The 13,831-nt window shown below is 36.4% G+C and overlaps 1 protein-coding gene across 11 annotated transcripts in view; it reads left to right on the forward strand.

Annotated features, from left to right (window-relative positions):
• plekha5 (pleckstrin homology domain containing, family A member 5) overlaps window positions 1-13,831 on the forward strand; it is a 461,083-nt gene that overhangs the window by 435,112 nt on the left and 12,140 nt on the right. For all 11 annotated transcript variants that reach the window (XM_039769746.1, XM_039769747.1, XM_039769748.1 and 8 more), the window contains 4 exons: window positions 5,926-6,135; window positions 7,570-7,725; window positions 8,564-8,697; window positions 10,969-11,111. In XM_039769746.1, coding sequence (XP_039625680.1) covers window positions 5,926-6,135; window positions 7,570-7,725; window positions 8,564-8,697; window positions 10,969-11,111 — 643 coding nt within the window. The remainder of the gene's footprint in view (window positions 1-5,925; window positions 6,136-7,569; window positions 7,726-8,563; window positions 8,698-10,968; window positions 11,112-13,831) is intronic.

The raw sequence follows: 13,831 nt of genomic DNA on the forward strand, positions 1-13,831 counted from the left end.
CCAGAGATCTTTTGAAATTCTGTGAGTGCTGCTAAGACTGCAGGCACAGAATTTTCTGGGTCTGATATATACAGTACCATGTCATCTGCATATAATGAGATTTTCTGTTCCAGTCCTTCTCTGCTAATCCCCTTTATCTGATCAGTATTTCGACAATGCATTGCCAGTGGTTCAATGGCAATCGCAAACAGAAGAGGTGACAAGGGGCATCCTTGTCTAGTGCCACGTTCTAGTTTAAAGTAGTCTGAGCAAATGTTATTGATGCAAACTGAAGCTTCTGGGTTAGTATACAGTAATTTAATCCATGCACAAATGTTGGGCCAAACCCAAACTTCTCCAATGTAGTAAAAGGTATTTCCATTCAATCATGTTGAATGCTTTTTCTGCATCCAATGATAATAATATTTCTGGGGTGTTTGATTTAGTTGGTGAGTATATTACATTAAACAGGCGTCGAAGATTTGAAGATAAGTGCCGGCCCCTAATAAATCCAGTTTGGTCTTGTGATATTACCGAGGTGAGCACTTTCTCCATCCTTCTAGCTATAATTTTAGAGAGTATTTTAACGTCGTTATTCAGAAGTGACATTGGTCTGTATGATGCACATTGTAATAAGTCCTTATTTTGTTTTGGACAAACAGTGATTAGTGCTTGGCGAAAGGTTTGTGGAAGAGATTGGTTATCTCTGGCTTCTGTAAATGTTGCTAATAGGAGGGAGCTAGCTGAGCGGAGAATTTCTTGTAAAATTCTGCAGGGTAGCCATCAGGGCCTGCTGCTTTCCCCTTGGAGTGACTTTATAGCATCTAGTAATTCTGATAGCCAGAGGTTTATCAAGTTCCTCCACATTAAAAGCGTCTATTTGTGGTATCTGTAATGTATCCAGAAATGCATTAGATTGTATTCTGTCTTCCTTAAAATCAGTAGTATATAGGGATTTATAGTAGTCTCTGAAAGTGTGCATTATATTTTTGTGTTCGATGATTTTATCTCCGTTCGTGTTAGTGATTACGAGATTGCATTGCTCACTTCTTGCTTGTGAATTTGTTGAGCTAAAAGCTTATTAGCTTTCTCTCCATGTTCATAATAATGATGTCTGGATTTGTAGATTAGTTGTTCAGTTTCTTTAGTTGTCAAGAGGTTTAATTCTGAATGTAGAGCCTGCCTCCTCCTATGTAGAGTCTCGCTTGGTAGTCTGGCATGTTCTTCATCTATTTTAGTAATTTCGCTTTTTATCTCTGCTACTTTCTTGGCTTCGGATTTATTTCTGTGGGAAAGATATGAGATAATCTGTCCTCTTAAGAAGGCCTTAAGAGTTTCCCAGAGTATTCCTGCAGAGATCTCAGGGATGTATTTGTCTCTAGAAAGAATTTGATTTGTTTGGATATAAATTCATACAATTCTCGTCAGCTAATAGAAGCGGGTTGAGGCCATCTGCGGGTGAGTGTATGGGGCTTAGTAATTTTAGCTCCAAGATCGTAGGTGCATGGTCCGAAATAACAATAGCATCGTATTTACAAGATTTAATCTTAGGCAAGAAGTTATTGTCTATAAAGAAGTAATCAATCCTTGAGTAGCAATGATGTACTGGTGAGTAGAAAGAATATGTTCTTGAATTTGGGTTTAAAACCTCCAGGGTCTGATAAGTTGTGATCAGTTATAAACTTTGTAATTATCTTTGCGTGTTAGATGCGTTCCCCTGTGGAGGAAGTCCTATCTAAAAGTGGATTTAGAACACAATTAAAGTCCCCAGCCATTATAACTTTATGAGTGTTCAGATTGGGAATGGATGCAAATAAATTTTGTATAAATTCCTTATCATCAACATTAGGTGCATAAACATTTATCAAAATCATTTTACAGTTAGATAAGTCTCCCATGACCATTACATATCTCCCTTCAGGATCCAATACTACATCTGATGCTACAAATGGTACTGTTCTATGTATGAGAATTCCCACCCTCTAGTTTTCTTTGTAAAACTAGAATGGAACATTTGGCCAGTCCAGTCTTTTGCAGCGGAACTGATCCTTGCTTAGTAAGTGGGTTTCCTGTAAAAATACTATTTTAGCATTTAGACCTGTTAGGTGAGAGAGTACTTTCTTTCTCTTTAATTCGTGATTCAGGCCTTTAACATTCCAGCTTACGAAGTTAACTGTCCCATCATGGAGACACTGATTCTGAGTTTTTGATGTCATTTTATAGTCTTGACTGGAAGTGAGACAGCTTAGGTCTTAATTTCCTATTTCCCTAGAGTTGTTGCCATGCAGCTTATTATTACGTTGGTAGTTATAATTATAAAGATTAATAGGATAGATTAGGTATAGATCAAGCCTGCTCTCTTTCTCTCCCCTTAACCCCCACCCTCCCTTTTGCCTCCCCAAGTGAGGCTAAAACCCACTTCACATAGTCCCAGTCCTCTGACATACCCAGAGACAGAGCACGTCCAAAGCAAAACAAGCCCCAATGCAGCGGCGCTTTAGGGTTAAAAGATAGAGATATCTGTTACCAATATAGTCTTTAAAAAGAAAAAAAAAAGAATTTTGCACTTAAAATATATATATAGTCTTCAGCAATTTTAGTGCATTAAGATGATACACCCAGATAATAAACCCGGTGATGGTGTTAAAGATGTGTCCAAAATAAGCATAACAAGTCTTAATGCAGTAATAGCAATAACAATAAACCAAGGGTATGATATTGAACAGTCTTGTTTAGGGTAGAGATGAAATAATTAGAAAAGAAAAAAAAAAAAAAGAAAGAAAAAGTAATTAAGCACAATAAAACATAAACAGATAGCGCCCTAGTAATACTAAGTAATAATGAGAAAAATGAGAATATGTGCTGATAAAACCCTTATTTTAAAACAAATAGATCAGACAGTAGATTATTAACCACCATGACTCACTATTATGTATCAGAATAGTCCGGGATCAGCTTTCTTAATTCCTTTTCTGCTTCTTCCTTGCTAGCGAAGACATAGAAATGACCTGCCATTCCACTTTCAGTTTTGCGGATACAAGAGGCTGTATTTGACGCTGGCTTGCCGTAACGCTGTTGTTGTAGAAGGCAGCGCGTTTAGTAGCTGTTGCTGGAGAGAAGTCAGGAAAGATACGAATGTGGTTATTTTCAAATGTAATATCTTCCTTGTTTCTGAGGAGTGCCATCACCTCTAGCTTAAATGATAATCGTTCAAAACGAACTATAAAAGACCTTGGTCTGGGTCTAACGGTGTTTGATAAGCTGCTGCTATCTCAGATTCTGCTTTAAAGTCGTCCCCGATTATTTTAGAAAAAAGTTCAGCAGCGAATTTCACCGGGTTTGAACTTTCTCGATTCTCAGGCAGACCTTCAATTCTGACATTATACCTTCTACTTCCATCTTCCAAAGCAGCCAGTCTTTCTCCGAGTTTTTTACATTCGGAGCTGACATTTTCTGCTTTTTCTTCAGCACTGGTGGCTAAATTTTCGCTAATTCAATCCTAGTCGTGAATGTCTCCTTGAGATCCTCCAATTGATCAGTAAGCGTTTCAATTTTACCCAGCACCTGTCGGATTTCCACTTGCATTTCTTGTCGCAGCCTTTCATTTGCCTGTTGCAGCATCAGCCGTTGCGTTTCGTTTGCTTGTTGCAACTCCTGCCGCTGCGTTTCGTTTGCTTGCTGCCATTCCTGTTTCAATTCCAGCAACTCTTGTTTCAGCCTCTCATGTGCCTTTGCCCTTGCTTTCTCATTTGCCTTCTCGGTTTTCTTTATATCTTGTACGATCTCAGCGAGCATCACCTCCAGTTTAGACATTTTAATTGTGCCTTCTTGTACCGTGGGTGAAGCGTCAGACTCTACTGTAGCCAGTGCTCCCGCTATTCCCGGCTCGCGTGGAGTAATTGAGATTGCGGACTGTAAGGCCCCTTCCAGTTTCAGGTGTTCTCCGATCAGCGAGCTATCGAGATCTGCACTCCCAATCTTACATTCGCTCCTCTTTTCACTCTCAGCCGGCGATGATGTAGCGGACCTTGGTCCCGAAGAGTCTGTACTTTCGCCCAGCTGTTCCAGCTCTCTCTCTGAAAGGCCGTATCTTGAGCTAGGGCTTCCTGATCTTGGCTTGGGTGCAGCTTTAGTTTTCTTTTCTTTCGGACCCCTTTCTTGCTGGCCATATTTATATATGCTTACATATATAATGTAGCAGTGTCCTTGGGTTGAATAAATGCAGGATATCTCAGGATAATAAGCAAATAATATGAAAAATAACACCACAGCTAGCGGAGCTCCACTTCAGACGTCCATCTCTCGCATCGGACGAGACCCGATTCCAGCTTTTTTAATCCACCTTTCTCACTTGTATCCCTATATTTGCAGTTGGACAGTAAGTATATTGCTGTTAAGAAGTAAATAGTTTGTGATGGGTTATCCACAAGGCTAATTGATTTTTTTGAGATCAATACTGACCTAATGGAGGATCCAGAGATCCTTTTTGAGAGCTATAAAGGGCTGCATTTTCCAGTCATTGTTGCATCATATTAATTGCTGTAAAATTAAACAGATAACTGAACTTGAGCCTCTGTTTTTTATTTTTGAAATGTAATGACCCTTGTACTGAATAAAAACCATGAAATTAAAAGTACTTTTCTGTCACACCAGCACTCAGTATTATGTCTCAAGGTTTAAGGCTGGCAAGCTGTTGATCCTCTGTTTCAATCATAATGAGTTATTTGGTACCATTTCTTGCATTAAGACAAATGGTCTAAAGCATATTCATAAAGGTTTTAAAATTGCCATAACAAACTGATCAAATCTTGACTCACTGAATTTGTTCTTTTTAGGAGGAAAGTTTGCATTTGCATGCCCGCTAATATAGTGAAAAGTTTGAAAGATGTTCTGGAGGCACTGTAAGTGGAGGATAGGCCCCTGATTTTGATAGCAGTCTGGCAGAATTCATACCAACCTTTTGTTAAAAAAAAAAAAATGGTGTTTTTAAACTCGAATGCTGATATTTCCTGTCAAATCTGTAGACTGGGAAACTGAGTTGAAAACTCCCATTTTAAAGATGCAGTATGAAAAGTAAAACCTAGCTAATAGCTTACCCTCACATTTAAAAGGAGCAATAAACATGTCATCATGGCCATCTGAAGCTGTTCTTTGTCCCTACAGGAATGTTTAAAGCTTTATGGGGAAATTTCCATCATTGTTTACACGTGTTTGATGAATCTTGGAGAAGGCTTTTTATAGTGCACCTCAGAACATTTTGAGACATGCTGCAGTAATCACTGCACTGTTCTGTATCACTTTTCTGTATCATTTATTCACTGTATCTTCAGGGAGAGCTGTATCCATTTTCTTATTGTTAAGTCATATTCATTTTAGGTAGAAATAGAACTTCTCTAAGTGTGTGTCTCATTTGTCTAGCTGTTGATTTTAATTAGAATTTTAGGGCACATTATTGAGCTTGAACGTCTGAGGTTTGTACATGATGAAGTCCTTTTTGTGTGGTTTACAGTACCTGTAAATATGAAGTTGTGGTTCTCTCCCAGAAAACAGTAGTGTACTGCTCTCTGAATCATTTGGGGTTAGGTACTATATAGTGACTTGTTAACAAAAGTAAAAAGCTGGTTCTAAAATATTAGTCACCAACATCCTTAGAAAATTAAATAGCAGTAACTTGCATATTTTCCAGCTTCTCATTTTCTGTGCTCTTTTAGCTTATCTGGTAAAGAGATTTTTTTATTAACTAATAATTCGGAGTACTATAATGTAGTTTTAACTCATTAAGAAAATATTTCTTTATTTTACCTTTGATTTTATAGCTTTGTTTTCATGGAGTTTCAAAGAATCCATTTCTTCCAAATGAAAGTTTTATGGTTTTAAAGCTGTATTTTTTTTGTACATGTACCTTTTGAGTTGATTTAACAACTTAATAATTTTATTCTCCTGCAGGATAGACCAAAAAGTGCTGTAGAGCAGTTGTGCCTGGCAGACTGCTCTCGACCTCGCATGAGTGTTGAAGAACAACTAGAAAGAATTAAGAGGCACCAGCAGGCATCTCTCCGGGAAAAGAAGAAAGGGGTAAATTTGATTGGCAGCCAAGAAAATTCTCCTTCAAGGAGTTCATCATTTTCAAAAGAAAATCATTTCAGGCCAATACAGGTATTTAGAGAGTGAAATGATACATAAATAAGACTGTGTAATGTATCAGAACACAATAGTCATTATTTGTTTGTTCAGTGATTGATTGCTAGGTAGTTACCTTAATGGTACTGCATCGGATTGTCCCTAGAGTAATGGAATCAAATGATTCTAGCTTGGTGAGAAATCAAGTTTGAAACTGCCTGGTTTTATCTAAGGATTGCACGCTAAGATATTAATGTGCTTGTCTCTCCACTGTAGCATAAAATTATGAAACCTACATAGCAATTATATACTATTTACAATGTTGTCAACCTGACAAGTTGCAGCTTCTTAAAACAAGAAAGCTTGCAATGTATAGCCCAACAAGGTGAACTTCCCCCCCATAATAGTCTGTTTCAACTCCTTTTACCAGGAGAGGATATCTGTTACTTATTTATAAATTTATATATTTACTAGCGACTGGGAGCCCGATTGAATCGGGCTACAAATTCAATGTTTGTGAAATCCATACTTTCTCTGCAAAAATTATTTGTTTTGTTATCATGGCACTGATTTGTGGTTAATATAGACCTTTTCAGCCGCCGCAAGGCACGGGCTGCTTGATTTCTTTCAACCCGTGCTACATTTGCAGCTGCCTGAGCCTTTTCGGTCGATTGTGCACAGCTGGAACGATGTCTGTCAGCATTTGTAGCATTCTGTAGCGCATGTTCTGCATCTGTCCTTTGTGTCCGATTTGCACGATTTCTTTCAGCGTTAGTAGCATTTGTAGCCATACGCTGCTCATCCGTTTGTTGTGTGGTCGCATTAGCAAGTCTACACTCCGCGTCAGTCATGTGACTTCGTTTCCTACACATCCTTCCCATGGCCACTGCTCTTTTGGCTGCTCGAGGTATTGCTGCGAACACCATACATACGGATAGTATCAAATTATATATAAGGATTTATAACATCCCTGCTGTTTAGCTTCTAAATGTGTATGATACAAAATGAACATTCTGATGAGTAACTTTTGTTTCTCTAATACCATTTCTTCTTCGACTGTTTACCTTTTTAATTAAATTTATACAGTTTACTAAGAGAGGTTGTGTCATGGGGAAAATTTGCTTTAACCTCACCAGTAAATTATAGGTGCATAACAGTAACAGTAACCTTTCATTTTCCCTAATCTTCTAAGCAGTTGAAATAATTATTTATAAGTCATAACTGGAAGTGGGATTGATTGAAATGAACTTTAGTCTTCTCATTATCTTATTATAGTGATTTTTAATCTGGACTTTGTTTCTTTAGTCTTAAAGGATGCTGTTCATCCTTTTAATCTTAAATTCTCATACCATAGTTATGTTTTCATGTACATTTACCAATGGGAAAATAATGTTACATTAACATAAACAGCATGTTTAAGCACTATAGTAGACCATTTTTATAATATATTATTAATATTTTCTCCCCAAGCACCAAAAGAAGGAGGATTGGTTATCCAGTGATATTAAAGAGCTGGAGACCTCTCTTCAACAGAATGAATTAGACGTGAACCATGAAACCCCTGCGGAAGAAATTGCACGACTAAAGGAAGCAGCTGAATCAGAACAATTCATTGTGGAGAAGGAGGTGTAACTCTTTAGATTAATTCTGTAGATATGAATACATTAAAACAAAGTAACCGTGTTTCAAGTTTTATTTCTATGACTTAAATGCCACCATATGTTCTCTATACTTTGGCAAAGGTTGGATGTCTCTCACAAATCGTACAGGGGCACATCAATCCTGACCAATTCATGGAGAACATTTTTAATGTTGAGTGCTTTGATTATATTGGCTAGTTATCTCCAGTGTGTGCCATTTCTTTATCAAAATTGTAATTAATATTTTCAATTAATGCCTTTATTCCTTTAATGTTTCAAGATGAACACTCTTCTTATTTTTTCATTCACTCTGAACTGAAATATCATTTTTTATGACCAAACTTTTCAAATGGAAAATTAAGTGTCTTAGTCAAAGTAATAGGTCCGGTGCAATAGTGTTTTCTCTGCAGTTGAGTTTTGTTTGTAGTGCACAGTCTTAAAATAGTGATGGACCTATTAGCCATTAAAAAAGGCTAGATTGCTGTGGAGATTACTTTATGTACAGCTACTGTACCTCTTTCATGCTACTTGAAAATAATGTATAGATTCCCAAAGCTGCCTGAGGAAAAAAGAGTGCAGACAATTCCTGCTCACAGAAATTGAAGAGATTAATGTTTGTTTTCCTTTGCCACAGAGAGGGTTGAAAATATTACCATTAATCCATTTTCAAATAGACAATGTAGAAGGGGTGATTGGCTATTATATAGTAATCAATACTAATAGTGAAATAGCAGATTGAAGGTACAGTATTTTTACAGAGTATGGTGTATCTTTTTTCCCTCATTCCCAATATCGTTTATTTCTATGCTCTGGTGGTATACCAGCTGTCTAAACCAGAGAAGGTTCCAATCCATGAGAGGTACATTGAATCTGACACAGATGAGCCATTAAATCCAGAGGATGAGGCTGACAAACAGAAGAAAGTAGACAGGATAAAGTCAATCATTGCCAAAAACAGGTAAGCATGTAAAATACAGCAAAGCAATAAAGTATTATACACAAATTACTTCTTTTACTTAACAATATCTTCTATTACATGAAAGAACTGGCTTACAAATACTTTAACCAGCAAAAAGGGCTTTCAGTTAGGGTTTATTTTCTCAATAAATTATTAAAAGTATCATAATGTGCTGTAGTTAGCATACATTTCCCTTCATATTTTTAGTGATACAGTAAATTACTATTTTCTTACTTTATGGTAAAGGACTTTAAGGGTATTCTGTTTGCAGCAACAAATGCTTTTATGCATTTAGGTTAATCAGTAACAGTTCTAGCAGACCATGTATCATATTCATTACCATAGTAACTAATATAATAGTATCTTGATAGTGTTATTTTGATATAATTTTAGAGGTTATAAATAAATACATTGTTACAAATAGATACAACAAATAAACACTTTTACCTAACCTTCCAGAATATACATCTACACTTGCTTGAGATAAACCTGTAACCATAGCAGAGAAGGAAGGAATGTATGTTCATGTATTTCTTAAATGTATATTAAAACTGTTGTGACACTAAAAAGCAAAAAAGACAAATATTAAGGAAATCATGTTATGATGTCATCTGAGACAAATTAAAATGAATAGCTCCCTCAATATTAAAACATTCACAGTTGTCTTGGGGTTATGAAAAATTTTTAATGGATCTTATACTTTTTTTTGGTAATTCAATTGATACACTTTACCCTAATCCTTACTTTGTACATATAAATGAATACATGAATAACTATTCAGAGTGCCAATATAAAAAATTCTGAAATTGTTATTCTGTTCTTTTCTTCTCTATGTTAAACAAAGATTAATTATCTACATGTATATTGTATCTGAGGAAGTAAGGGTGAATACATGGCTTTAAAATGGTAAAGTCATGTCTGAGTGAAGAGCATTCTCAAAATGTATGGCAGGCATTTGATGACATTATTAACAGCTTAAAGAGATATACAGATGCAGTAAACCTTGTACTGCGGTATTTCATGAACCAGCTACTGTGTTAATGCGCTTGGCTAGCCAAAATAACAAAAAGATGGTGGTTTTGATGAATCAAGTGTTAGTGATATCTCATTACTGTGCATGTTCAAATCCACTCAATCACATGCTGTGGTTATTGTGGAAAAGTATTGACCTGTTCTGACTATATTATGGTTATATACTTTATCAGACGTTATAATGTTTTACACTTGGATTTGTTATCAGGGTGAAACACTCCTACTGTTTAGAAATGTAAATGACAATGTAATGAAATTAATAGATACAATGATCTCAATAGAATATATTTATATAGTACTGTTACTTAAAATATTGCTTTAAACTTCCACTTTAATAGAAGGATAAGTGTCTGTGTGCCTGTCCCTTTACTATATGTCTGCCATTCCAATAGATAGGACCTCTCAAACATTAACATTGCTTTTAAGAATCCCATACCAAATATGGCACATAACAGAGTCATACCGTATGAATTGCATTTCTAATTCTAACAAATGGCGCAACACAAACAGTGCATTTTATTACTACAAATGTTTGTAATGCACCATCTGTTGGAATGACAAATGCAATGATTTTTTTTTTCTTTCCTGCATGACAAAGTACATTCCAAACAATGGTACACTACAAATATTAATTGAGATACACAGTGATTTGTTTTATATTTCAACCTGTCATAAATGAGTAGCAAGTCGTTTTTTGTTTTTTTAATAGTCTGTTTACACAGAATTTTGTCTTCAGCAAGGTTCTGCCTTGGCTGCCCCAAATAGAGAGTAGGAGAGAGAGAGAGAAGGGCATTTGGCATTTTCTTTCTGGACCCAACTGTAAAAATGCGCAAGACGACATGAGTACTATTTTAAAAGTTTTAGCTCTTCAATGAGGATGAAATCTGGCATCTGGATTTTCCACTGTTTATATGTTCTGAGTGAATCTAGTAATATAAAGGGTAAAAGGTATTAACACAATAAAAAATGAAAATAAAATTGGCCTTTTTTATTTTCAAAATGTATGTTTACATGGTCCTTAACCAGCCCCATTTTTGTTTTAATGGTAATGCATTTGGGAATGTGTTGTTTACCTTTTAGCACTATATTTTTAACAAAAACATGGGATAATGAATAAACATAAACATGTTTATATAAAAGAGAGCATGACTTCATTTTCTTTTTAAAAGTGACATTCATCATATATGCAATGGTACATTTTATTCTTTATGACGTATTTCCATTTTCTTTTTATTTTAGCTTACAAAATATGATGCCTTTGGTAAACCACAAAACTGAGCATATTTCTGAAGATGATACATGTGTCCAGGAGCAGGAAAAGATTATAAATATTTCGTATGAGCTGGCTGCAGAGGCTTCAAAGAAAAGCAAGCTTGTAGCAGGTAATTACAGTGGATATTTGGACCACAGTTGCAGGATCTCTGATCTGAATACATTGTGTTTGTAAATTTTTACTACATCCATAGCAGCATTATAAATAGGTGTAACCTTTAAAGCAATCAATCAAAAAAAAAAAATCACAACAGACTGCAAAAATTGAAAGAACTGAATTGATCAGCTAACGGTTGCAGCATTCTAAAGTGTCTATCTTTTCAGTACATTTTTGTTCTAGGTAACTCTTCCATTATAATAGTGACAAGATATTATAAAACATGCATAATAATGCCATTTACCATAAGCAGAAAGAGGAACTAACTTCTAGTGTCCTGGGGAAGCATCTCCTGCTTCCATTAAGACTGCCTCTCAACTTTGCTTGTACAATTGTCCTTGCCTTTCATATTCATACAATACTATACAGCCTACTTATATGATTTAGCCCTTTCTGACACACACAGTGTATATATATAATAATGTAAATATATTTCATTATATATATATATATGAATATATGTAATATAAGAATCTGAACCTCCTTGTGTCAGAATTGGTATGCCTTTTCAATCTGCTGGCATATGTAAACATTGTCTCAAGTGCAAATGGGAGTTTCAGACATTTTTACCTGGTAGATAATTTCTGGTTTGATGCTTATATCAAAAATGAATTCATTTACTTTTCAGTAGTTTAAGCAACTAGTTTGCTTTGCGAGAAGACTAATTTTGTTAAAGGTGAAGGCACTTATAATTTTTTTTATGTTTTTTGAATTATATATAAAACACAAGTTGAAAAGAAGGCAATAAGAAAACCAGGCTAATGTTTTAATTACCAGATTGACATAGCATATGAGACCTGTCAAAATAAAAAATTAAATGATTGAAACTGTAGCGCACTCCCTATCCCGACTTCTAGCGTGCAAAGGTTGTCACCAGATTTATGTAGTAAAGAAGCCACTACCCTTTTAAAATGAGGGATGGATAGAATCAGGCCAACACCTAAACCCCATATTATTTCCACTTTTCCACCCGAATATTAACAATACTCCAGGAAAATGCCCATACAGATTAACACATCCAACACACAAATATATAAATATTCCTTTTTTACTAGAATAACTACTAATAAACATGGTTAAGGAAAATAATGACAAAAGTACTAAACAAACACCATGGACAAACCCCCACACGACGATATTTACATTCCTGGCAAAAGTCCTTACTGCAGGTGATGGAAGTGGTTCTGGAAATGTAAACAATAGTTAAAGGATGGAAAGATGTGGCAGAGTACTCCCTTTTAATAAAATGATTCCCAGAACTTGGATAGTAAATACAGTCCTACAACCAGAGTCCAGAAGAATAAGCTTCAGAGGCGCGCCTCTTCTTAAAGAGTATCAGGGGAGAGGTAAAAGAACCAACCATCATCCTTAAATCCGGTGGCCTAGCACCATCTTTCTCTGCTACAAATGCCCAGTTAACAAAAGGTTTAGGAGCTGCTGATGATGAAGTTGATTAGAAAATGGCACAATCAAAAAAGGTCCCCCCACATTTTCTGTTCCAGTTTTATTAGTACAGTGTACAAAAACCACAAACTACAAATCCCATAAGACCCTCTGCATCAGTGCAAGCCTGTTTACAGACACTGACCCAATTTGCAAACAGGAATCTGCACAACCATTGCTGTTATTCACATTTAACAATCATTCAATAGCACACACCTAGACTCAAATGAAACCCCCTATGTGGCCCTGCCACAAAATGTCTTTTGACTTTGAGTGCCCTGCTGAAGACTGATTTAATAGAAAGAATAAGCATCTCTTAAATGGGCAAACATTAAAACTCCACAAATACTACCCTCAATGACTTGATCATTTATATTCTACACAATTTCTTTTCAACTGGCGAGCTGTGGAAATAACAGTGTAGTGCCCCTGGGTCCTGACCTGATAGAGACACGCTCCTCAGGTGATCAAGACCTGTCTGAGGAAGATGGGAAATGCGTCCAAAGTCCGGAGTAAGTGCTGTGTTGGTGAATGGCAGTCTCCAAGCTGCTTTTTTGCCACCCAACCCTTTGGACAATTCAGCACATATATACACTGCTCACAAAAATTAAAGGAACACTTTAAAGAAACACATTAGATACATCAGATCTCAATATGAAGTTGGATATCTATACAAATAATGACAGGGCAATGTCTTAGGAACAAAAGGATGCCAAGTCTTTTAATGGAAATAAAAGTTTTCTGCCTACAGAGGGCTCAATTGTGTAGACACCCTAAAATCAGAGTGAAATGAAGATGTGGCAGGCTAGTCCATTTTTTCAAAAACTTAATTTCTGCTACTCAAAATGCTTTTCAGTATCTTGTGTGGCCCCCACGAGCTTGTATGCATGCTTGACAACGTCGGGGCATGCTTCTAATGAGACGACGGATGGTGTCTCGTGGCATTTCCTCCCAGATCTGTATGAGGGCACCCCTGAGCTGTTGTACAGTCTGAGGAGCAACCTGGCGGCGCCTAATGGACCGAAACATAATGTCGCACAGATGTTCTATTGGGTTTAAGTCAGGGGATCGTGAAGGCCATTCAATTGTTTCAATTCCTTCATCCTCCAGGTACTGCCTGCATACTCTTGCCACATGAGGCCGGGCATTGTCGTGCATTAGGAGGAAACCAGGACCTACTGCACCAGCGTAGGGTCTGACAATGGGTCCAATGATTTCATCCTGATACCT

This window comes from Polypterus senegalus, chromosome 11, assembly GCF_016835505.1.
Source record: "Polypterus senegalus isolate Bchr_013 chromosome 11, ASM1683550v1, whole genome shotgun sequence".
NCBI classification, from domain to species: domain Eukaryota; kingdom Metazoa; phylum Chordata; class Cladistia; order Polypteriformes; family Polypteridae; genus Polypterus; species Polypterus senegalus.